Consider the following 26,309-nt stretch of genomic DNA (forward strand, 5'->3'; position numbering starts at 1 on the left):
GCATCCCTGAGCCAGAATTTCCCAAGCACAACGGTATAGCAATAACCTGGATCCCTTTTCCTTTAGTTGGAAGTTTAGATCTCAAAATATACACTCCCCACATGTTATCTTCTGCCCATCTGGGAAGATGCACAAGGCAATGGAGGAATTCTTTTATCCTCTGATTTAAAGGGACAAGAGGAAACAGATCTCTCTCCTTTAGCCAGCAAGACTAACAGGAATAACATTTAGAGTTTGCTCTTGGTTCTCAAGAAGAGCCTTCTCCATTAGTGGAGCCAGCACAACCCTACTCCAGAATCAGAGCATTAGATCAAATACTACACTGTCCAGACACACGGAAGAAAACTACATCGGCAACGTAACTGTTAACCCTCTAATTCTCTCTACCCATTTCCAATAACGAATTTCGGTTCTAAACACCTTTTGCTTCCCACATGGCACACAAGCTGGCTGCAGCTGTTCAGAACTGACAGCTACACAGGGTTCATGGTACAAGTGTTTACCACAGAATAATGGTACAAACAAGACTGAACTGCTCATAGGAAAACAAGACGCATTACTGGCGCGAAAGATCTCCTGCTCCGATACTTGCCTTATGCCATGGATGTTTTTAATTGCATAGCTAATTTCTCGCCTCAAGTCCTTTTCATCAAATTCCATCTAAAAAAGAAACAACAGTTAGATTCTACAGCAAGGCCCTTCTGGGGTGAAGCACAATCACGACCCAGGATTCAAACTGAAGGTGGTTCATTTTTAAACTGCTTTCTCGTACAGCCACAAGAGGCAAACATACATTTAGCTGTTTGTAGATGGAGATAGTGTGCCATTGGCACTAAGTACTTCAGACCTGTAAAGAGACACTGCCCCTCTCCCCCAGGGCGCTTGCCATGTAGGTAAGCAGTAGAAAGGCTGTGTGAATGAGCAGTGAATTACAGCACATCTGGTTACCACCCTGTGTGTGACAGAGGTGGGGGTACAACAGACTGCTCCCCCTTCCGTAAGACCTGATGTGTTTCTGCTTTATTATGGGGTGTCTGGAGTAGGTAGGTAGAACACCTTTCGGCTGCCCTGCTTTCTATGTCAGGGAGGAGGTTTTGCTTACTTAGAAACATCAGCACCAACTGCTGCTCTGCCACACCCCAGGACAGCTGATCCCAACGACAACATCCCGTCCCTCCAGTCTTCTCAAGATGAGGAGACAAGCTAGTCTGTGTGCATCTCACAGCTCTGCTCTGGCAAAGATTCTTATGCCATGCAGCAATGGATAAGTGGGAGGAGAGGGAGGTTCCTAACCAGCTCAGTGGTTTAGCTGAGCAGTAGATCAACCCAACACCAGGGAAGGATGGTCAACAGACCCTTCTGCTGGCTGCTAAACAAGCAGAAAGCCTGAAGAATGGCATAGACACTGGAGACTCTCCCCCCAGCCATATGGCTGGCAACCAGCAACATTCCGCTTTGTGTGGAGAGAGAAATCAACACCACTGGACAGAAGTATTAAAACCAGCGTTAGCTTCACCTTCACCAGCTCGAAGGGGAATCTCTCGTGGAAGATGCGATTAATTCTGGCACCACCAGAGAGTTCTAGTGTGTCCACTTGATCTCCTGAGCCTTCAATCCGCTTCTCAAAGTCCACCCCAAACTGCTGGACCATCCTGCAAAGAACCAGCAGGAGTAACAGGCATTAGCCAAATACAGCAAAGGCTGTAACGGACCAGCCATTCAGGCTATGGCCACACTATAGGCAGCACCATGCTAGCCATAATCTCGATTTCATCTGGGCAGGGCCATTTGAGAATTCTCTTCTACTTCCACGAATCCTACGGGGAGAGAATTTCATCTCCCTTTTGCTACAATTAGGGAAACAAAAACAACGGTCATTCTTTTAGATCCTAAGAACGTACATGCTTGTTCTATGCTTTTACACAAGGCTGTTGACAAAGTGGATTATACAGGGGATCCTTGTTGTAGGCACAACAAAACCAAGACAATGCCAGTTATTTGCCACAGAGCTTGTCTGCCAGGCATCATAGCTACAGATTTAACGAGCCCTCCCAATGTTCCCATCAGCCTAGCATTGCAGGGTATTTAGTCTGGTGTCCATGCGAACTCTGAATGGCACCACCCGTTAAAGTTGGCATATCCTGCCCCCACAGTGCCAATTTCTAATGCCAGTGCTGGGCATTGTGTATTTCCTTGGGATCAGCAGCCAGCTGGGATTCGTGTGCTTCAAGCAAAGAGCAAGTTAAATATGGACCTATGTTAAAACCCATAAGTGTCAATTTCAGGCTAGACTCTCTTCCCCACTCATTAGCAAGGTTGGCCGAAATCCAGCGCCCGTCATATCGAAGAGGGGTTGGAACAACATACTGTAGCAAGGCTTTGGTTTTCCGTGTGGGGTCGTCAGGGCGGAAGTTCTTGTATTCCTCCACTTCCTTCTCCAGGGAGAGCAGCTGACTCTGCAGCTTGCTGCGCAGTGAGGGCAGGGTCTCACGGATGTGGTTGGTCAGTTGCTGCAAGAGGATTGGAGAAGTGGTCAGTGCCACTGGTCCCCCTACCTGCGCGAGCTGCCCATCACTACAAGCGATGTTTGAGAATGGACAGGCAAGCCAGAGGCCAGAGCCAACACTGCACAACAGGAGACTTGAGGAAATGCTTGTCTATGGATCAGGTTTGAATGCTTTCACTGAACGGGTCACTCTATTAAGATCAGAAATAAGTTATAGTCCAGGTCTGCTGCTGTTTATTTAAAGAGACACTAATCAGTTTCAAAGACTTTAGGACAGTCTCAGGCCTTGAACCAGCCCCATTCTGCAGCTTTACAAGTCAGATTTTTCAGTTGTAATGCATTTTGCCTTCTCTTGCTTTGTGAAAAAGACCCACACGAACAAGGGGAGCTGACTATATGGGGAAAATAACGAAACTGACCGCACACTGGTGGCCAATTGCACCACTTAAGCCAAGTAGAAGAGATTTTCCCCCCATTCTGTTGGCTACAAGCATCTTTAGCGTTGCTTAGAATTTACACTGGTAGATGCACAGGTGTTCAGACAAGTGGGATTTTCATTAGTCATTCTGCAGATGGGGAACCCAGGCTGGCCCAAGATCACACGTGATGTTTTATGTGGGTTAGGCACTGATCCAATCTAACTTCCCATCCCCTGTTCTAATCACTTGACAATGCACTCCCCACTTCAACTCAGAGCTGTTAGTTAACTGACCCTCCACCTAAGCAACTAAGCAGGGCCGACGCACTGACATGAACCTCAGGCTGGCCTACCTGGTTGAGGACTTTCTGTAAGTGAGGTGTGCCCATTCGATCTGCTATGTGCCTGTAGGCTGGGTGAGAAAGGAAGAACTTCCGCTCTGCGGCCAGCGCTGCTCTGATGTCCTTCTTGCCTTCTATATCCTTCTGGCTCCGGTTAACAACGCCAATGTAGCCTGCAACGGGACAATTCCACATGCTAGCTCTTTCTAGAGCATGACACAGCTGGCGCACCAGCCTTGAACTCCTGTGCTCCCTGCAAGGGACCCTGAGATTGATACAGTTACAAAGGTGAACTTTATACTGCTTGCACAAAGGAGAATATCTCCAAGAAGGTAACTAGGGTTTTCTGCAGAGCACACCCCCTGCTGGCAGATACCATGCACAGCTGCTGCAACAGAGAAGAGCTCTGGGACTTCCCTGTTGTCTATAAATAGTGAAAGAGGAAGGTGTTGTGATCTCAGCAGAACGCTTATTGCATAAGGATGGTGGCATTCTACCTCTTCTTAAAGGAAGCAGTTTGTTCTCCAGGATGTCTCTGGCATCGGTGCCCTCATCCATCAGGTCTAGTTTGGTGATCACACCAATTGTCCGTAGCCCTGAGAGAAAGGGGGGGGTAAGAAAGATCATTGGAGAAGCAGCTAATCAACATCACATCCCCCACCTTGCCAGATACATTGAGAGCAGATGACCAGGTCTGTAGTTAGACGTGCAGAGACAGCAGCTCTCACTTTCCGTAAGCAGGAGCCATAACCCTCAAATCAGCCTGCAGCACTTAAGTTGCAGTTTCAACGTTCACAGCTGGCTTGTGTGGCGAGATAAGCTAGTTATTAACTCCATGACTGGACAGTTTAGTGCAGCAGCCTGAGTGACAAGAGTCACATAACTCATTAGGCAAGACCTCAGCGTGTCAAGTCACACCCTTCAGTGAAAGCTGTCAGCCAAGCAAGCCAACAGGTCACCTTGTGAGTCTGCCTGGAGGACTATGGGAGATAAAGAACACACCTAGTGGAAGACAGAGGACAGGAGGGTGGTAAGAAGAGTGTCACAGGTGGGGAACTTGTCAGCAGGAGACCCGGCTGGACCAGCAACCAGTGCCCCTGATGGGGACAGGAGAAGAGAGCCAGGATTTCCTTCCAAAGATTAGAGGACATCAAAATACCCTGTTCTAATAGCACATTCCACTTGGCAGAGCCAGCCGGGATTCCTCACAGTAGCGAAAGCTGCTCAGCAGAACACATGGGAATCCCGATATTCCCCTCCCTTTGTTAGAGGATTATACAGCAGGTGGGTGCGTGTGTTTTACCTTGAGGATCTACTTCTTTAGCCATTTTAAGAGCATCTGAGTTTGCCAAATCCATGTTGGCTGGAGTCACTGCAAGAATCAGGCTGCTTTCTCGGCTGATAAACTGCAAGATCATGTCCTTGATCTGGTACTCAATATCTTGGGGCTGGTCTCCCACCGGCACCTTGGTGATACCCGGAAGGTCGATCAACGTCAGATTCAGTACTGAGGAGAGAGGAAAGCAGAGAGCTCATGCCGTGTGAAGGGAAGCAGAACATTTTATCCCTGCAGTGTATGGGGTAAGGAAGCGGCGTGCAGGGGGTGCACAGATGACCAGCTAAGATATTCTGTTTGTCCTCTGTAGGTCATTGCAAAGCTTGCTGCGCGGAAACAGATCCTGGTCTTTGGGGACCTTCAAACCTGCCTCTGCGATGCTGTTTCTTTACTGATTGGAAGAATGGAAGTCTCACTCACCATGTGGTGAATATACCCTCAGGTTGATGGGAACAGGAGAGATTCCTTTATTGGTTCCTGTGACCCGGTCTGTCTCTGCTTCGATCTCCTGCCGAACCTCGTCAAAATCCGTGAACTTTTTGGATTTGCAGTGCAAAAACTCAGCATATTCTGGAAGAGAGATACCCCCCAGGTTTGTAATGAAACACACTGGTTTGCAACTAGCCTTCCTTTACCAGCAAGAGGGCTGAGTTCAGTCCCAATGTAAACAGACCCAGGCCCCAGCAAAATTGCTGCTTACACCAAGCCTGAATGTGGCCCTTGCTCTTTGAAACTCAGCAATGCAGCATCAGCTTTACAGGAGCCCCCTGAGCTACACGCCAGAGAAGAGATGCTGGTGCAGAAAACAGTCATGAAGTCACACTACACTTTGTGAGCATTATGGGGATTCAGAGCTGGGGGCAGGAAGACAGGACAGTCTAATGCAGGAGTCGGGCCAATCAGGAGAAGGCAACAATGTTTGCTAGAGACTGATTCAAAGCCCCACCACATCCACCCAACCCCAGAGGTGACACTTCCTCTCAGAAGCACCACACTTGCGAGTGTACAAAAGTGATGAGAGCTGCCTCTCTCGGTACTGTGGAACAGAACAATGGCCATACTGGGTCAGACCAAATGTCCGTCTAGCCCAGTATCCTGTCTTCCGACAGTGGCCAGTGCCAGGTGCTTCAGAGGGAATGAACAGAACAGGGAATCATCAAGTGATCCATCCCTGTCGCTCATTCCCAGCTTCTGGTAAGCAGAGGCTAGGACCACCATCCCTGGCTAACAGCCATTGATGGACCTATCCTCCATGAATTTATCTAGTTCTTTTCTGAACCCTGTTATAGTCCTGGCCTTCACAGCATCCTCTGGCAAAGAGTTCCACAGACTGACTGTGCACTGTGTGAAGAAATACTTCCTTTTGTTTGTTTTAAACCTGCTGCTTATTAATTTCATTTGGTGACCCCTAGTTCTTACGTTATTTACTCCTTCTCATAACACTTCCTTATTTACTTTCTCCACACCAGTCATGATTTTACAGAGGTTTTTCATAACACCAGGAAGTGACAGAATTCTCTCTCTAGCACATCATTTCCAGTGCTCTTCCAACAGCTACCAGAGGGGGGAGCACATCCCCCTAGACCTTAGCTCACTACTAGAGCCAACCCACATCTGCCTTCCTGTTTGCGACAAGCGCCTTGCCTTCAAATTCAGCTAAGCCTTTGGTGCAGGGACCCTGTAGGTTTGTGCAGCACAGAGCACAACTGAAATGCTCGTTCCCAATTAGGATCTCCAGGTGCCTTGGGGAAGAAGAAATGGAGGTTGAGCGGACTCTCCTTTTAGAGGTCCAGGAGCCCACACAGCAGAGGGTAGGGCACAGAGAAGTAGCTTTCCAAGGAGGACATGGGCCTGAGTTGTTTTGTTCCTCCATCCAGCCAGCAAGCTCTTAGATCGAGGCCCTTTTGTGCTGCACAGAGTGAAACAGTCCTTGCCCCAAAGAGCTGACAATCTAAATCGACGAGGGGTAGGAGGAGAAACTGAGGCACAGAGAAGGGAAGCCGTTTTCTCAAGGTCACGCAGCACGTCCGTGGCAGAGCCGGGAACAGAATCCAGGCGTCCTAGTGCTGCACACTGAGTACACTTGAAGAGGGGGTGAACTGCCATTTTGCTTTCAAAGGGAACCTTCATAGACTGTTCCCCTGCAGAGCTTAGACACCAATAATAAACCTCTCTTCCCAAACCAATGCTGAGAGTCCACCTGCCTTTAAGATTACAGGTACAGGGCACAGCTCAGGACCTGCTTACCCTTTTCGCTCATTAAGAAGCTATGTTGCTGCCAGCCATAAGTCATGGTAACTGAAGGACAATACAGATTTCTTTCATTATATTAACACAACACCACCTCTTACAGTGGAGACCGGATTAGCCATGCAAACTCCTGCTAGCCCTCCACGGACTCCGTTCTGCTGTACATTAGAGTTGCACTGCTCTAGTCAAGGCCATTATAGAAACAAAGCCACCCTTGAACTGAAATGATTCCTAGTGTCCATAAGCTACGTTGCTCTTGTGCCCCTCATATCAGAGGACCCAAGGCTTGTCTCCGCTTGCCAGTTAGTTTGGATTAAAGGTAAGCGGTATGAATGTGAAGTGCAAGAGCTGTTCCTGGATAGTTCCATGTGTAGACACGCCCACCGTGCTTTGTAGGTGGCCCTCTCTAGCCCACTAAAGGGGTAGAACAAGGAAGCCCTATTCTGTGGCAAGTGGAGCAGAGCCAGAGGTTCAAGCTGGCCAAATAGTCACGCTGTGAAAGCCAGCAAGCAACCCAAGGAGAGGCCCTCCCTTCCCCAGAGGTCACCCAGTTGTGTGTGTTTATTTGGGGCTGCTGCTAATCCAGGATTAAACCGGTCTCGCAGTCTCCTCTGGCTAAGGTGGAAGGAGTGAGGCAATGGAAGGCAGCCGGCTCTACAGGTTAAGGTTACACCAGCCAAAATTTTTCTTGCAGCCTCTGTGCTATTAGCAGTGGCTCTGATGTGGACATGAAGGGATGCTTTCCTTTCCAGAGGGGAAACGGCCCAGGGGTGAGATGCTGGCACAAACTGGGCATTGGTTCCAGCACTAGTGCTAGCTGGTGAACCTAGACATCAATGCCCGTGTTTGTTTGTAGAAAGACTGTTTGCCTTTCATTCTCTGCCCATCATTTTAAACACTTTATTGCTGGGTTTTTGAGCCCTGAAGAAAGGCCTGAGTCTAACCTGCCAAGACACTCACTGGCTGCATCTGAATGGCTCCTGTGGACGGGGAGGAAACAAATTGCAACATTCTAGGCGCAGGTTCTTATCAGCTCATCGCTGAGGTGTATGAATGCCAGGTGAGAGTCACAGCATGACCACAAGAGAGCCCTTCGGGCCACCAAGCCGTGAAGGAGCAGAGACAGCGGCATGTTTAGCCCACATGACTTGCTCCCATTCAGGGATCTATCAGTATGGCAGGTGTCACTGCCTATCAGCCCTGTTTGGATCTGTGCTGACAAAAGTTCTACATTAATTTCACTTCCAGTGAGGAGCAGCAGGTTAGCGCTGTCCATTCTTTAAACACTAATCCTAGATATCGCTGGGAGGGAGGTGGGTGTCCTCCCAGAGGGGAAACTGAGGCATGGAAGTGTGTGTGTCTGTCTGTGTCTCTCTCATACACACACACACACACACACACACCCCACCAGCTCTGCCACTGGTGTGTGGGTGTGTGTATGGCGGGGAGAGAGGATGGGGGGAAAAAACGGACACGGACTCAGATTTTCTTACAATCCAAATATAGGGTGGCAGGGACCATTGTGATCTAGTCTGACCTCCCGTATAACACAGGCCAGAGAACTTCTAAGATAAACGTTTAGACCCCCCACGACTCACACTTCGATACCAAATGCCACTGAGACGAAACACACAGCATCGAGACAAGACCATCCCGCTCTGCGGCCCCCTCCCCCTGGCACAATCTAGGTTAGCAGTGCAAGGAAGGAGGGGCTCTGTTCTCCCCTACCCCTAGGCACTAATGAATTTCAATAGTTGGACCAAGGAAAAGAAAGTCAGACAGACTGAGCCTCGCCTGGGATCCTGTGGGTCGCGCTGAGGCAGCTTCCCACCACTGCTATGAAGAGCCCATTCAGTGAATGAGGCCAAGGGGTTTGCAGGCTGGAACCTCTGGGAGAGCAGTCATGCTATCTATCTGGAAAGCCTGATGTCGGGGACTCTCTCATGATACTGATGCCCCTAACTGGCATACTTGGTAATAGTATTATGGTATCACCTGGGAGCCCCCCTCATGGCCCAGATTCCCATTGGGCTAGTGTGACGAAGCGGGACTGTTCTTAATGTTTCCTCTGAATATTGTGGGGGTGCCTCAGTTTCCCCTAGGCAGTTCTTAAGTATCTAGGTCGTAGGATAAGGGTGTATGGTCTTTGCAGAGCCCTAGAGGGCAGATGTGTGCAGGGGTCTGGACACAGAGAATGGCAGACACCCTGTTTCCTGGCAACTGATGGCCTGGCCCTTCCCCCCTGCAAGGTGAGAGCTAAAGGGTTGGAGAACAAAGGAACCAGGTGACCTCCTGGCCCGGGAAAGGGACAAAGCCCAGAGGAGGAGGGGCTGGAGAGAGTTTCAGTTTGGGACTGGCTGGGGTTGTGGAGTGAAGTGCAGACGTGGTTGTCCAGCTCACTGCCCCCCAAAATGGACCCGGCTGAGGGGTCCTGTTCTCTGCACCTACAAGCTCTGTGTTAGACCATGTTCCTGTCGTCTAATAAACCTTCTGTTTTACTGGCTGGCTGAGAGTCACGTCTGACTGCGAAGTTGGGGGGCAGGACGCTCTGGCTTCCCCAGGACCCTGCCTGGGTGGACTCGCTGTGGGAAGCGCACGGAGGGGCAGAGGATGCTGAATGCTCCGAGGTCAGACCCAGGAAGTTGTGTGAGCTGTGTGTCCTGAAGACAGTCTGCTCACAGAAAGGAGACTCCCGCAGAGTCCTGACTGGCTTCATAGGGAGCAGTTCCAGAGCATCGCCCGGGGACCCCGTGACAGCTCGGCACTGCACAAACACAGGCCCTGCCACAAAGGAGTGGAGGTTCTATCAAATGCTAGCTCATGTGACTCTTTGCATGCACTGCTACCCTCGGTGACAGAGGTACAAAGTTTGAAAGCAGCTCCGACCTCACTGGCATTTTCCAGAAGCAGGTCATTTTCTATATGAGGGCAATAAAGTTAGGAAAAGGGTTTATCACTAGCTCTTGTCACCTGCCTTCAGGGCCATGAGAGCAGGCAGGCAGGCAGGCTCTGGTCCCCCAAAATAGCTGGCTGGTTGTGGGGCACATTTCAAAGCCCACGTGAAGTACTGAGTCCTCAGGAACTCCTCGTCTAATCTTAATTTGCTCCGTGGCTTGCACCATCCAGTCCCAGAGCAGTTTCCATCCAGTCAGAGGAAGACAAGAGGGAACAACAGAGTTGATGATTTGGGATTTAACATCCCGTAAGTATTGACAAGAGCAGCATGACTCCCGGAAAGTGCCAATGCCTCCACACTCGGCAAGTTCTGGACTAGAGAGTTCTGCTTGAAGTGATCACTTGCACGGAGCATTACATTGCAATCTAGCAGAAAACGCAGCAAGGTTTGACTGCAGCTGAAAATCACTTCCCCTTCTTTATTTATCAGCCAAAACCTGCTGCTCAGGTTTCACTTTCTCCTGCAGCCAACCACCACACTGTTAGACCAGGGGTAGGCAACCTATGGCATGCGTGCCAAAGGCAGCCTGTGAGCGGATTTTCAGTGGCACACACACTGCCCAGGTCTGGCCACCAGTCCAGGGGGCTCTGCATTTTAATTTAATTTTAAATGAAGCTTCTTAAACATTTACTTTACATACAACAATAGTGTAAAAAGAAAAGGAGTACTTGTGGCACCTTAGAGACTAACCAATTTATTTGAGCGTAAGCTTTCGTGAGCTACAGCTACATCGTGATGCATCCGATGAAGTGAGCTGTAGCTCACGAAAGCTTACGCTCAAATAAATTGGTTAGTCTCTAAGGTGCCACAAGTACTCCTTTTCTTTTTGCGAATACAGACTAACACGGCTGTTACTCTGAAACCTGTCAACAATAGTGTAGTTATATATTATAGACTTATAGAAAGACTTTCTAAAAACGTTAAGATGTATGACTGGCACGCGAAACCTTAAATTAGAGTGAACGAACGAAGACTCGGCACACCACTTCTGAAAGGTTGCCGACCCCTGTGTTAGACAAAGAACGCTGGGCTTGGATCTAGGGAGATGAAGAGCTTGGAGGCTCACCTTCACCAGTGAGCAATTTTATTGCGGAGACAGCATTTAAATATTAACCCAGCCACATTCCTCCAACCTTGGGGATGCCTTCGAACCAGCGGTTGGCTTGAAATGGCTGAACTGAACTATGCCGGATGCACCAAAAGCAGCTGCTGCCTGTATGCATGCAAGGCAGTGAGCAAATCAACCAGAGACCCTTGGCCGTATTTAAAACGCCTGTGCAAGTCTCCTCAGTGCTAGCAACGGTGCCTGTGCTAAGTTCTAGACCAGTGGTTCTCAACCAGAGGTCCGGGGCCCCCGGGGGCCACAAGCAGGTTTTGGGGGGTCCTTCAAGCATGACTGGTGTTCGACTCGCTAGGGCGCAGGGCAGAAAGCCAAGCCAAAGCCCCGCCACCCAAGGCTGCAGCCCAGGGCCCTGAGCCCTGCCACACAGGACTGAAGGCGAAACCTGAGCAACTTAGCTTTGTGGGGCCCCAGGCAACTGTCCTGCTTGCTACCCCACCATGCTGGTCCTGGCTTTTGTATGCGGAAAAGCCGTTATGGCACAGCTGGGCTGTGGATTTTTTAATAGCATGTTGGGGGGCCTCAGAAAGAAAACCCCTGCCCTACATGAGAGTTTAGGGCCCCAATCCAAAGCTCACCGAAGTCAATGGAAAGAGTCTTCCATTGATTTTAATGGGCATTCAGCCCGACAGCACAGTCGCTCCATTGGTAGCGCAAAAAGCACTGCGTCATAGCAACACCAACTACTCCTACTTGCCTACACTCCTCTGGAAACAAGGCCAGGACTCGGCTGGAAACAAATCCTCCACACTCCAGAGGTCCCTGAAGTTGGTCCTGTGCAACAGACTCCTCCCCAAGCCAGCTGAGACTGACTCACTTGCTGCCTGGCCCTTGCCCTACCCTGCCCGTGCTGTTGCTCTTGCTCCTCCTCCGGCCTTTGTCTCGCTTCCCAGGCCAAGAGTCACCTGGTCGCATCCCCCTCCTGGGTCTCAGGTTACGAGGGGTGGCCACAGCATTCATGCAGGCAGCTGGAGCAGCCCCCACAAAAGTCACACATGCTTATTCCCACCACATAGACATTGGTGCAATACACAGCGAAACTGAGGCACACACAACGAGGAGTCCTTGTGGCACCTTAGAGACTAACAAATTTATTTGGGCATAAGCTTTCGTGGGCTAAAACCCACTTCATCAGATGCATCCACTCCATCCATGGCTGTAGACTGTTGTTTTTGCTGATACAGACTAACACAGCTACCACTCTGAAACGTGAGGCACACACAGCATTCATTGAAAACAGTAAGACTTGCATACAACAAGGGAAAATCCCCACTTCTTCACACAAACCAATGAGCACAGTTTGAATGAAATTTTGCTAACTCTTCATGTATTTTGCACATCAGATATCAGGATTGTTGCTCTATGAATGCCACGAAGATGCAGTCACATTTGGGGCATTGGTTTCAGTCAATGCTCCAAAGAGAGAAGTCTGAAAAGCTGCAGTAGCTTTCCATAACATTTAACAACGTGCTTGCTTACTGGGCTGGCGATAACCACCTCATCTGCAGATCAATACGAATAGACCCTTAGTAGCTACTGCTCCCTACCTGTTGTCAGGGGTGGCAATGCAAGAGTTAACTGCTGGTGGTCTATTCCCCGACTTCCCTCAGAGATCTGAAGGAAAGTACTCTCTCCAAAAGAATTAGCCCATTTTGTATTCAATACAGAATTCCCACCTGAAAACACAGCCCTATGGTCCTTTGCCATCCACTATCATGCATGGCTGTAGACTGTTGTGACTGCACTTCTCCAAATCCAAGAGGTAGAGAGGCCCACCCACCCCTCCTGGAAAAAGGACAAAGCAAGGGAATCATCATGCATATTTCATTCAAAGTAACGTAACAAGAGAAATCTTCCCTGAGATCAGGTTTGTTGGCATTTTAAGCATGTGCTCAGGTTAGAGCTGGGGCTTGTTTTTAGCCTTTTCACATTTATCATGATCAGTATCTGGGGCAGAGAGCCATGATCCAATATCAAGGTCTGTTTCTACTGCTTCCGACACTCACACAGTAACAAGTAACTGTTAGAGTGGCAGGAGAAAAGACATAGGCCAGTTTTATAAGCAAGTTTGTTTCATGAAGAGTTAAAGAAGTTGTGCAAAAATCACATCCCCTCACACCAGGAGAATGGGGTTTGGGATCACTAAATGCTCAGGATCATGTAAGAAAAGCTATGAAGTGTCTCAGTGCCTCAGGTTTTTTTTGTTTGTTTTTTTTTAAAAAGCACTGCCATCACAATCTGGTGGAGTAAATTAAACCCCCTCTAAAGTGCAACTCTGGTAAAGCAGCAACTCCCTGACCTTATCACTGGGAGAATAGGAATGGCTGTGTTAACTGACCATCTCACAGTATCAGCAGGGAGCTCAGACTGACAGCTCCATTTGGTCTTTTACATAGGAAGAGATCAATTTGCCCAACTCTCTCTCTGCTCTGAAGAATAGCAGCATGAATATCAGTGATTGCTGCATGACAAAGGAGGGACTGAGGACAGGGACAGAGAGGAAAATGAAAACTAACAAGGAAAAGGAAACTTTCTGGTAATGTTAATGCCTGCAGTGCTAATGCCTGTGACATGGTCAGTGCTAGGACCCCTGCCCAGACCAGAAGTGGGTCTGTTCTCAAAACCTTTAGTGCTACAGCTGGTTTTCAGACGTCACGTATTTCTGAGATTTTAGGCTAGAAGAGACCATTATGACAATCTACTGCATTATAAGAGGCCAGAGTTTTGCGTTTGTGAAGGACAGGATTTGTTTAAAACAAATCAGAATAAGTTCATATGGACTAATCGATACTGCTTAACTTGCAGTGTAAACTGACAGAATAATGCAGAAGTTATTTGCCATAGAGTTTCCACCCAGTGATCTATGCCTGTGGTAAACGTTCTTGATTAGCGGCATGCTGAAATGACAGTACTAACGCCAAATTACACAAAACAAGCCTCCTAGCTCATTTGCCACTTACAAGGCAGCTTTCGTCTCCTGAGCGCACGTTTTCTTTCCAGCAGTTTAAAAAAAATCTTGTCCCACAAGCATTAAGAGAGCCAGAGCTGTGCCCTAGTCGCAAACTTGTTAAGTGGCAAGACTACAAGGGTTTCAAACACAGACAGACGTTCAAACAGACTTGCACTCTCTGATCTGCTGTGAATATTGAAAGAAGCATTTGCCAAGGTACTAGACTTGTTACCCAAATGGAAGAGCAAACTTCAAACATCCCCAAACCCATATCCGTAAGGGAACAGCTAGTGTTTTGATTTATGGAGCAACAAGCTGTTCAGCCCCGCATTGTACCTGTTTTTGAGAAGATTAGCTGAAGAATAAGAGGACGTCGGGTGACAATTCCAGACCCACGGGGAAGAAAGTCTCTGTAAGGAAATAAAAGAGATGGAGTTACTCACAAGGCTAAACAAGTAAGGCATTCAGGTACTACAGTGAGCAGTAGCATACTAGCACCTTATTATTTGTATAATGGTAACACCTAGAGACTCCATTGTGACAAACCCTGCACATGCTCCTGGCCCTGCTGAGCTTGCAAGTGACTTATCTGTAAAATGGAGGAGATTGTCTTTTGTTGTACCTCAATTTCCCAAAGACACTGGGGATCTGTGGCAGAACCCAGCGCTCCAGCCACAAGACCATCCTTCCATTCAGTTTTTAACTTAAGTTAGTCTCTCATAGTTACAGTTCTGAGAGAGGAAAACAGGAAAGAGGCTGGACCCTCATTACAGGAATGAGTTTCTCATTCTCCTGACTACCAGAATACAACCTCTCCTGAGGCCTCTGGAGAGGATGCTGCCAGTTTTTTGCTACAGCAGAGCTGGTGTAGATAGAAGGAGCTGTATTTACATGCACATCATGCTCTGGTACAGGGGTCGGCAACCTTTCAGAAGTGGTGTGCCGAGTCTTCATTTATTCACTCTAATTTAAGGTTTCGCATGCCAGGAATACATTTTAACGTTTTTTAGAAGGTCTCTCTCTATAAGTCTATATATTATATAACTAAACTATTGTCGTATGTAAAGTAAACAAGGTTTTCAAAACATTTAAGAAGCTTCATTTAAAATTAAATTAAAATGCTGATCTTACGCTGCCGGCCTGCTCAGCCCGCTGCCAGCCTGGGGTTCTGTTCACCTAGGCTGGCAGTGGGCTGAGCGGGGCCTGCGGCCAGTACCCTGGCTGGCAAGGGGCCGGCAGCCAGAATCCCAGACCAGCAGCGGGCTGAGCGGGGCCGGCGGCTAGAACCCCAGGTCGGTAGTGGGCTGAGCAGCTCAGCCCACTGCTGGTCTAGGGTTCCGCCTGCCACCTCCTGCCAGCCAGGGTCCCAGCTGCCGGCCCCGCTCAGCCCGCTGCCGGTCTGGGATCCCGGCCCTGCCCACATAGAGTGGGTACCTACCTTCTCCCTGGTTCTAGCCCATTCTCTTCCTCTCTCTGCACTGAGCTGCGGGTAGGAGTGCACTGAGCACAGGGCTGGGGGTGAAGGAGCAGGCTGGGAGTTGGGGTATAGTGTCTGGCCAGGAGCTAGAATGAGAGAGGGGGCTCAAGGCTGGGGCAGGAGGTTTGGGAGCGAAGTGCTTACCTGGGCAGCTCCCCTTTGGTGTGAGGGGTGCAGGTGGGAATGTGGGGGGGCGGTGCGCAAGAGTCAGGGCAAGGGGTGTGCTGCAGTCAGGGCTGGGGTCATGGGGAGGGGTCGTGGGGGTGCTCCCAGCCCTCTGCCCTGAGGGGCTCACAGCAGGGGGCTGGAGAGGATATACCCTGATTCCACCCCCATTCCCCAAGGCCCCGTCCCCACCTCTTCTCTGCCTCCTCGCTGGAGCAGCACTGGGCTCCGCTTCTCCCCCTCCCTCACAAGGGCCATCAGCTGATCGGTGGCAGGGAGGGAGAGGAGGAGGGGCAGGAACCCAGCATGGCAGGGGAAGGGGAACAGCCGGCAGGACCGAGCTTTTTCAGCCTGCAGGGGGGGAAGGGGGGGGGAAAAATGCGGAGAAGAGTGGGCCGGGGCGGGCAGGATTTTTAACGGCAGGCTGCTGCCTGCCAGAGTCCTGGCCTGGGTTCGGCAGCAGGCTGAGCGGGGCCAGTGGCTGGGACCCGGCAGGCAGCAGTGTGCCACTAAACATCGGCTCGCGTGCCATCTGTGCCATAGGTTGCCCACCCCGCTCTAGTATCTGGAGAGACAAGAAGCACACACTGTGAAACAGAGTCAGGGACAGCTCCCGTGTCCTCAGGTTCCCCTTGGCCTTACAGCTTGTAAGTGGCTGATATCAAGGTTCATAGCAGAAGGGTCTGGTTTTCCAGTCATCAACATTTTAATAATGATCAGAGATTGCAGTGTTGTTAAAAAGTGTGTGCTCATCATGGCGAGCTCAAAGACAGACAGTTTAACAGGGGAAAGACACTCAGTCATTTTCTTTATTCTTGGAAGCCACCCAGGCGTAAGTGTTTCGAGTTACTTCCCAGAAGGGCTGGACTTCTGATCAACTGCAGAAGAAGACAAAGAGCTGGCAACACTCCTTGGACACAGACAGAAGTCTTGGAGCGAGTCACCCCCGCGCCTTTCTATTGGGGAGAAATTCAAGTGGGCAGAGCCATTGTGAGAGGCCTACATGTTGGACTCTTCTGCCTGGAAATCATGCTCCTCCACATCCTAGGCATGCTGTTTTGTTAGAGACAATTACTGAAGACTGAATGGCTACAGTTCTTCTCTATGACAGCACTGAGAACAAGAGTTAGAAAGAGCTGCTAGGGCAGGAGTGGGGGGCACGTAATGCAGGTTTTCTGAGCAGTTCTTTTGTCTAGCATTCATGGCTTCACTTGCTTTGAAATGGGAGAGAGAAACGCTCCCTAGGAAAGACTGCACTGAGAGCTTTCCCATTTGTTTCAACCAGACAGAGTCATCTGGACTTCTCCAAATCCCCCTGCAGTGGGAAGCTTTTGGCCTTCCTACTCCTATAGCTTCCACTATCGCTGTGATGCTCTGCAGCTGTGCCATTTGCTCCCTCAGATAAGGGGTAAGATAAGCACATCACCGGTGTGAAGAAGCCTGCTAGGCATCTCCACTATTTTGCCCTTTATTTAGCTATTACACATGTGAGTGACATTTGTGTACAGGTGTGTTAATTCTGCATACTAGATGTGCAAACTGGAAAGCCTGGCACACTGGGTGCCCTCATTAGACCCCAGGGTTAACAGGCTATGTCAGTTTTCCGCTCAGGTCTGTTTCAGGCTGCCTGCAGACTCAAGAAGATGTCAGTGAGACCCCACTTCACATTTGCAAGGTTAGCTTCCAACAAGTGGAAGCCTGAGTTGTGCAGAATCTGACCATCATGGGCAGCAATATGGGCCAGCTCCAAAGACCAGGCTGGGAGCGGACACCGTTATGCCCAGCTGCTGGCCTGTGCGGCAGTGCCTCACAGCTCTGTAGCAAAATGTGGTCTTGAAGCATGCCACACAGAGCGCACTGCATGAAGAGAGCGGTGCTACACCCGGCTCAAGCACAGATTAGCTGAACTGGGGTAGAGCCGAGAAAATGAGCCATCCGAGCAAGTCCAATGAACCTTTCACACCAAGCATCTGGAACAAACATCTTCCCACGAGACTGGAAATACAGATTCTGTGGACATAACGTCTGCTCCTGCAATAGCAGTGGGCAGAAACCAGCAGGAAGACCAAGTGTTTAGTCTGTCATGGAGGTCTGCTCTCCTTGGTTTATTTTCCCTTGTGCTTTGCTTTTCTCTAGTGCCACCTTCCAGCCACAACCCTCAAAATAACCCAAGATATGGAAGTCTCACACCAGTCCTTACATGCCATTTGGAACATGTTTCAGAGTAACAGCCGTGTTAGTCTGTATTCGCAAAAAGAAAAGGAGGACTTGTGGCACCTTAGAGACTAACCAATTTATCTGAGCATGAGCTTTGGAACATGATCACTGTTCTCTGGCTCCCGACGTGGGCCAAGCAGCCACACACTCCTCCACAAATCAGCAACTGGCTTCCTGCCAGTAACTTCTACTCCAGCCCCATCTACTCCCATCTTATGGGAGGAATCAGACGATTAGTGTTGGAAGAGACCTCAGGTCACCTAGTCCAACCCCCTGCTCAAAGCAGGGTTCAACCCCAACTAAATCATCCCAGCCAGGGCTTTGTCAAGCCAGGCCTTAAAAACCTCTAAGGATGGAGATTCCTCCACCTCCCTAGGTAACATATTCCAGTGTTTCACCACCCTCCTCGTGAAATAGTTTTTCCTAATATCCAACCTAGACTTCCCCCACTGCAACTTGAGACCATTGCTCCTTGTTCTGTCATCTGCCACCACTGAGAACAACCTAGCTCCATCCTCTTTGGAACCCCGCTTCAGGTAGTAGAAGGCTGCTATCAAATCCCCCCTCATTCTTCTCTTCTGCAGACTAAACAAACCCAGTTCCCCTGGCCTCTCCTCGTAAGTCATGTGCCCCAGCCCCCGATCATTTTTGTTGTCCGCCACTGAATTCTCTCCAATTTGTCCACATCCTTTCTGTAGTGGGGGACTCAAAAACTGGACCCAATACTCCAGATGTGGCCTGACCAGTGCTGAATAGAGGGGAATAATCACTTCCCTCGATCTGCTGCCAATGCTCCTACTAATGCAGCCCAATATGCCGTTAGGTTCTTGGCAACAAGGGCACACTGCTGACTCATATCCAGCTTCTTACCCACTGTAATCCCCAGGTCGTTTTCTGCAGAACTGCTGCTTAGCCAGTCGGTCCCCAGCCTGTAGTGGTACATGGGATTCTTCCGTCCTAAGTGCAGGACTCTGCACTTGTCCTTGTTAAACCTCATCAGATTTCTTTTGGCCCAACCCTCCAATCTGTCTAAGTCATTCTGGACCCTATCCCTACCCTACTGTATCTACCTCTCCCCCCAGCTTTGCGTCATCTGCAAACTTGCTGAGGATGCAATCCATCCCATCATCCAGATCATTACTAAAGATATTAAACAAAACCAGCCCCTGGGGCACTCCGCTTGATACTGGCTGCTAACTAGACATCAAACCGTTGATCGCTACCCGTTGAGCCCAATGATCTAGCCAGCTTTCTGTCTACCTTTAGTCCATTCATCCAGTCCATACTTTTTTTAACTTGCTGGCAAGAATACCGTGGGAGACTGTTTCAAAAACTTTGCTAAAGTCAAGATATATCATGTCCACTGCTTTCCCCATATCCACAGAGCGAATTATCTCATCGTAGAAGGCAATCAGATTGGTCAGGCATGACTTGCCCTTGGTGAATCCATGCTGACTCTTCCTGATCACCTTCCTCTCCTCCAAGTGCTTCAAAAGGGTTTCATTGCGGACTTGCTCCATGATTGTTCCAGGGACTGATGTGAGGCTGACCAGTCTGTAGGTCCCTGGGTTCTCTTTCTTCCTTTTTTAAAATATGGGCACTATATTTGCCTTTTTCCAATCACCCAGGACCTCCCCCAATCACCACGACTTTTCAAAGATAGCGGCCAATGGCTCTGCAATCACATCAGCCAATTTCCTCAGCACCCTTGGATGCATTAGATCTGGACCCATGGACTTGTGCATATCCAGCTTTTCTAAAAGGTCCTTAACCCGTTCTTTCACCACTGAGGGCTGCTCACCTCCCTCCCCATACTGTGTTGCCCAGGACAGCAGCGTGGGAGCTGACCTTGTCTGTGAAGACAGAGGCAAAAAAAGCATTGAGTACTACAACTTTTTCCAATCATCTGTCACTAGGTTGCCTCCCCCATTCATTAAGGGCCCCACACTTTCCCTGACCTTCTTCTTGTTGCCAACATACCTGTAGAAACCCTTCTTGTTACCCTTCACATCCCTTGCTAGCTACAACTCCAGTTGTGTTTTGGCCTTCCTGATTAAACCCCTGCATGCTCAAGCAATTTTTATATACTCCTCCCTAGTCATCTGTTCAAGTTTCCACTTCTTGTAAACTTCATTTTTGTGTTTAAGCTCACCAAAGATTTCGGGATGGTTTGTTCCCGCACCCTCAATAAAGGCTTCTTTAAAATATAGCCAGGTTACCTGAATTCCTTTCCCCCTCATATTGGCCTCCCAGGGGATCCTGCCCATCACTTCCCTAAGGGAGTCAAAGTCGGCTTTTCTGAAGTCCAGGGTCCATATTTTGCTACTCCCCTTTCGTCCTTTTGTGAGGATCCTGAACTCCACCATCTCATGGTCACTGCTGGAGACCTGATCTGTTTGTTAAAACCCATCTTAAACATGGGTGATAAAATAAGACCATATCTCAGTAACCTGTTCCCTGTTCTGTTTGCCTCTCTCCCATTCACCAGGGACGGTTGGAATTACATTATACTGTCCAATTCAGGGGCCTGATCTCAAAACATCATGCACCTGCATGACGCTTTTATACCAAGGTTATTGGGGCCCTAGAGCACCAAGATACATAAATGATAACATTCTGTTCAGAAAGAACGTGAACATGGCTGCTATCATCAGAAGACATTCCAAATACCATTTTAAAACGGTTTGGAATTGGAGTGGCATACTCTCTGTATTGGACCAGAGAGCACAGAGATGATTGACATACCATTTATCTCTAAGGATGTTCTGGTCCATTTTTCTAATTAGGAAATGTATGTTCTTTTTAAAAGGTTGTTTTCATTGTGGGTTCAGTGTCTGGGCCCCATTAACAGCGGCTGGACAAGCGGAATTAAAAGCAGTGTAGAGGGAGCCTTGAAATACAATTCTAGAAACCTTAGGTTCTGTCCATACTGTGATTAAACCATGCTATGGACTAAATGGGAGAGGCTAGGAAAGCCCAGAACCACCTTAAGGGCCGTGCACTATTTGCCCAAGGGGGACAGGGAAGGCCCAAGATAAAAGTACAGGCTACCTCTACTGGCGGCCGGGGGGGGATGTTTCATTTCTGTGTTCTGTAACTAGGAGACCAAAAGGTTTCTTGTAACCCATGTTTGTTTTGTTTTTCTAAAAGGTGACCCCTGAGCTGGCTGCGTAATCCAGCCTCAACTCAGAGTCACCCACGTTCTCCAGGGCAACCTTCTGAGATTTCACTGGGGGCTTTATCTTTACAACCCCCCCCCGTTTCACCTGCTAAATTTTTGTGACTTTTGCCTTCAGTGCCCATTCACTTCCCTCCCCTACATAACAGAAGTTCATTTTGAGCTCTATTTTAAGATCCTTTTGTGCATGAACCTTGCTCTTTTAGACTGTAAAGAGACACACACCCAATTCTCTATAAACGGTTAACTCTTTACAATACCATATTAATCTGTTACAGTGCAGCAAAGCAGAGGTTATTAACACAACAAGCTGCACTTCCACGGATTTTTGTCTAGTCTTCCATCAGGTTTAATAGCATGAGTACACACAAGACTTTACACTTTACAATAATTAGTGCTCACAACCCCAGTGACAAAGGGAAGTGGGACTGCACTGTGGGTCAAGGGCAGAGGCAGAAAACAGAACCCGATTCCTGCTGCATGTTAATTTCACACAGTGCCAAAGGAATCAGGCCATACAGCACAAATTTGTTTGCCATTAAGTCCCAGGGTCAAAGGTGAACATGGTTTGATCATGCAGGAGAATGCAGGGTGACCTTCTATTTGAATGTAAAGCTACAAGGGAGATTCTGTATCCGCTGTTTAACAAGAGATTACTTTATTGAAGGGGAGAGGGAACTCCTATGCTGCAAATGAGATGTAAGCCAAGCTCTGTTCGGTACAGAAGCCAGCCCATTCCTAAGTGGTGTCCATGAATGGCAGGGTGTGGGTGTTTTACAACTGAAGGGCGTTGCCACATTCACTTTGGTTCAGGCACGCTTATCTCGTGGGCAGCATAAATGGGAGTCTTCTTATCCATGAGAAACATCAGTCCAGAGGACGTGTCAAAGGGGACTAGGACCCTACACAAAGGTCCTTTCCCCATTTAAAATACTAGGGTCGAAATGGCTCTGTTGTACATAGCCATCAGGCTTAAGTGAGGCAGGAACTGGAATAGCCAGTTCTGAGAGCCAGGGTTTGAGCATGTGAAAAGTATATTTCAAAAGCCAACGGAAGTTGGTCCAATAAAAGACATTACCTCACCCACCTTGTCTTTTCAAGACACTGCCACAGCATACAAGACTTCCTTTATTGCTGCTCTGCACCTGCTAACCTGCCTCCAGTTTACCCAATATCAGCCCATCTAGCTTACTTAGCTAGATTGAAAGGGCAGAGGGCCACTTTCTGAAGCTAGCAGGATGCCACTTAATACCCATCTGTTACTTGCACCATCTCCATTGGCAAAAGCACTTAAAGTCAGCTCCCTATCCTCAAGTTTCTTTGTATTTCACCACTTGGAAGGTCTCGCTTGCGCTTGTCAGGCTCATGGCTCCGTGGCTTCCCTGCACTAGTCTCCTATTAGGGATGAAGTGGGCTGTAGCCCACGAAAGCTTATGCTCAAATAAAATTTGTTAGAAAAGGAGTACTTGTGGCACCTTAAACTTTTTGTGGATACAGACTAACATGACTGCTACTGTGAAACCTGCCACTATTGATTTCAGAAAATCTTTAGACCATTTGTTGAGTATTACTACCCGCAACTTCATGTAAGAACCGGTCATTTGTATCTTTATCCTACCCTGAAACATCAAAATATTCCATCGGCATTGTTCTGGACGTTGTGTCTCTCTCCACCTTAGGCTAGATTTATAAATACGTATTTATTTATTTGTTGCCTATCTGATCCATTTCCTCTGAAGCGCATTGCTGTTGCGCCAACATTTCACTATTAATGGTGGACTGCACGTGTTTTACTAGAGATTGCAGGATGCATGTGGGGTGAGTAAAGAGCTGTTCAGAAGCACAACTTCTGCTGCATTTCATCAGAACTGAGGTATTTAAAGTTGCTAAGAAACTTCATCTGCATCCCTCCTGGTTTCATTAATGTTTTATTTACAACCACTAACAGTATTGATAACATGTTATGAACAAGATATAATGGCCACATTGACAATATATTCAAGGAATCAAATGTCAATGGACAGACCTCCCAACTGTGTGGCTCACAATGACTCCATTGTGATCCTCGGGCCCAATGAACCAAGGACCCACTACAAGTCAATGGTCAAATTTTATGTAGATTGAAATGTCTTTTACACTTCCATTTGTCAGGATGTCACTGACAAAGCCACTGCAGGGCCAGTGGGAGTCTCAGAGCATTTAGCACATTTGTACTGACACTGTAAGGGTTCCAAGGATGGATTAGTCAATGCACATTTCATTGTGACATCAACAGGATGGGTTATAATACTGTTTGTAACGCAATTTTAATGCGCCACTTTATATTTCCTCTTACACGTTTCCCTCCATAAGACGGTTGAAGTGATTCATCTCTATTGAGAAGTGCATTATGATTGGCAAGATCACCCACTATTCTGTTTCCCCTTGGGTATTAAGGGCAAAATAGCTTCACCCTGAATACACTTTAATCCCTGCATCTCATTAAAAGAATTAGCATACTTAAACTGGCTCACTTCCTGCTCTGCGACAGCCTCCTTATCTGACCTTGGACAAGTCATTTTGTCCATGCTTCAGTTTCCCCATTGGTAAAATGGGGCTCATAAACCTTCCTTTGTCTCATCTATTTAGACTGAGAACTTCAGAGCAGGGGCTGTTTTCCTGTGCCTGCACTGTGTCCAGCACTACGGGCTCCCAATTTAATTGAGGCCTCTAGGCTCTATCACAAAACAAATAAATCAAAATTGATTTTGAATAATTAACTTATGTCACAAGGATCCAAACCCCCTCACTGTGCTACCCCGCCCCCCCAATTCTCTTTGACAAATAAGCTAAATAAACCTCAAGGCTTGTGATTAACCCAAGCAGGTAAAGCAAAGCATTCTCCTTGCTTTCTGAACAGGAAGTACTGGAGCTCAGCTGCCATTACAGCCTGGGAACATGCTCTGCTATCAAGGGAAGCAGACCTGAAATGTTACCTCTCATTACTGCTAGAAAGTGGTAGTTTTTCCAGGCATCTCTCAGGATTTCTCTGTGCCTAACTAATTAAGGCAGCGCTGAATTTAAGGTAGCCTGAGATGTGGTGGTGTCACTGGAGAATCTTGCCCCTTCCTCCGACACTTCCGAGGACAGGATACTGAAATTGCTCGGCCATTAATGACACACTTCCTAGGCAATAATTTACAACCCACACATTAGCTGGCCCTCCAATTTATTACTATTAAACCAGACCAGTATGATAGAGCAAACAAAAATCTTAAAGGGTAATTTACCAGCATAAAATATTTCCATTTATAGACAAGAGGGTCAGTAGTTTCATAATACAAAAGGATGGACATTTTTATAAACAAAGCTGGTAAATTGTTAGATGGAAACTGATCAAAATAATTTCATGTATTACTAACATTAGCCATTATTCCAATATGCCATGGTGAGAGCCACTGAAAAGCAAACTGAAAAGTGAAGTTTAAAAAAAAAACCTAATTGACTTTTCTCTGTTGGTGTCACTCACATTTCAACTCTTCACTCAGCTCCCCATAAGCTTACCAACCAACAGGACTGGTCTATTTCACCACCTTGTTTTCATGCATCAGCCCAGTGCTATTCTGTTTGGATTGCAAATATCCCCCAGAGATGTTGACAACCAAACAAAGACGATTTACATAGAAATTACTTAAATTTCCATTAAGTGTTGCAAATAAAACTCAAAGCCTATGGGCTCTTAAGGAGGTTAGATGTTTGGTTTTCTATTCAGGTTCTTTTAGGACACTCATCACCATTAGGGCCAGAACCTGCATAAGTTTAATTTTACACATACAAGCAGTCCTGTTGACATAAATGGGACTACTCCTGCAAGTAAAATTAAGCAAGTGCTTAAGAGTTCAAAGGTTCTGGCCCACTGCATGGAAACTAACGATTTACCTTAAGCTTGTATGCAGTGTTGTTGTAGCCATGCAGACCTGAAGAAGAGCTCTGTGCAAGCTCAAGAGCTTGTCTCTCCCCATAAGAAACTGGTCCAGTAAGGTACCACCTCACCCACCTTACCTTAAGCTTGTTAGGTTCACTATCTACAACAAATGTTATTCAGCATGGTTCTCTCTGCATCCCTCCAACGGCTCCCCCTTGTCTACTGCATCAAACATAGGCTGCTTGGCTTCACTTGCCAGGCATTTATGCCTTCTCTCTCATTCACTAGATGTCAACTTCCATCTCTGACCAGTCAAGATCCCAGCACCCGCTTGTTACATTTTCAAACAAGCCCCTTCATGTATTCTCCCCCAGCTGCCCCTCGCATGTGGGAGCAGCTCCCTGTAAACATGTACAAAGCTCCCTCGTTGTCCTGTTTCAAACTCTGCTTTGTTGTGATGCCTACAAAGACTTAACAATTAAGCTGCTGGTGTGCTGAGTGTACTTCTTCCACGTTGACCCATACGGTCTCATTGTTTCCTTTTACTCGCCCATCAGTCCGTCTGTACCCACCTGTCATTTCGTCTTGTACCTAGATTGGAAGCTCTTTGAGGCAGGGACCATCTTTTTGTTCAACGTACAGCACCCTGCACAATGGAGTCAGCATTCATTCCGAAAAGCCTGAACTGTCCAACATCCAGCCCCCACCCTCTCTCACACAAAATATTAGATCTGTCCCAAAGTAGACTAATCCAGGTCTATCTCAGAGTAAGTGTACAGCCTTCATTCAGATGCAGAATTAGAACATGGAACTTAGTAAGCTTTTGTATTGTTGTAACACGTAGCATTAAACATGGCACCATAATACAAGCAGATGGTCCCAGCCTTGAACTTCTTACAATCTTAATGCCAGGTTACCTCTGTCAGGGCTACTAATCCCTTATTCTGAACCCTATTGCAAAGCAGCAGCTAGAATAGAATAGCACTCTTATAACTATAGGTATTTAGAGCTACATTCCCTTTTAAATTTGTCCCAAATGCTTTTGTAGTTATGTAGGGAAAGAACTACATGAAAGAGAAAAGTGGAAGGTACCATGCCATTGTTATTACCACACAGTAAGAATCTTCTTGATCTTGTGGCTTAGAGTGTTGAAACGCTACTTTGAGGACACCAAGTGAAGGCAGAATTCAACACAGACATAATAATTACCCTCAATTATGAGCACAAGGGCCCCACTGTAATACAAGATTCGTGTGGAAGATTCCAGGTTACCCAAAAAAAAATTTACAAGGATTTTGCCTCACGTAAAACCTGCCTAATTCAGACATGTATTGAAAGAGATTCTATAGATTTTGGTTAACCCCTTATTAAAGGCCTCCTTGTTGAAGGCTTAAAAGCCATGAAACAAAGATTTTTAATTATGGTGCTGGGCTTTCAGTGTCACTATAATTACAGGCTGCCAGTATATCCATTGGCAGCTTTTGAGGAGAT

The 26,309-nt window shown here is 47.7% G+C and overlaps 1 protein-coding gene across 17 annotated transcripts in view; it reads right to left on the reverse strand.

Annotated features, from left to right (window-relative positions):
* Window positions 1-26,309, reverse strand: part of DNM2 (dynamin 2) — a 67,624-nt gene that overhangs the window by 37,369 nt on the left and 3,946 nt on the right. For all 17 annotated transcript variants that reach the window (XM_043532866.1, XM_043532864.1, XM_037887827.2 and 14 more), the window contains exons 2-9: window positions 14,214-14,287; window positions 5,022-5,171; window positions 4,569-4,772; window positions 3,763-3,861; window positions 3,278-3,438; window positions 2,368-2,510; window positions 1,517-1,652; window positions 593-660 (exon numbers count right to left, since the gene is read on the reverse strand). In XM_043532866.1, coding sequence (XP_043388801.1) covers window positions 593-660; window positions 1,517-1,652; window positions 2,368-2,510; window positions 3,278-3,438; window positions 3,763-3,861; window positions 4,569-4,772; window positions 5,022-5,171; window positions 14,214-14,287 — 1,035 coding nt within the window. The remainder of the gene's footprint in view (window positions 1-592; window positions 661-1,516; window positions 1,653-2,367; window positions 2,511-3,277; window positions 3,439-3,762; window positions 3,862-4,568; window positions 4,773-5,021; window positions 5,172-14,213; window positions 14,288-26,309) is intronic.

The sequence above is a fragment of the Chelonia mydas genome, chromosome 20, assembly GCF_015237465.2.
Source record: "Chelonia mydas isolate rCheMyd1 chromosome 20, rCheMyd1.pri.v2, whole genome shotgun sequence".
NCBI lineage: Eukaryota > Metazoa > Chordata > Testudines > Cheloniidae > Chelonia > Chelonia mydas.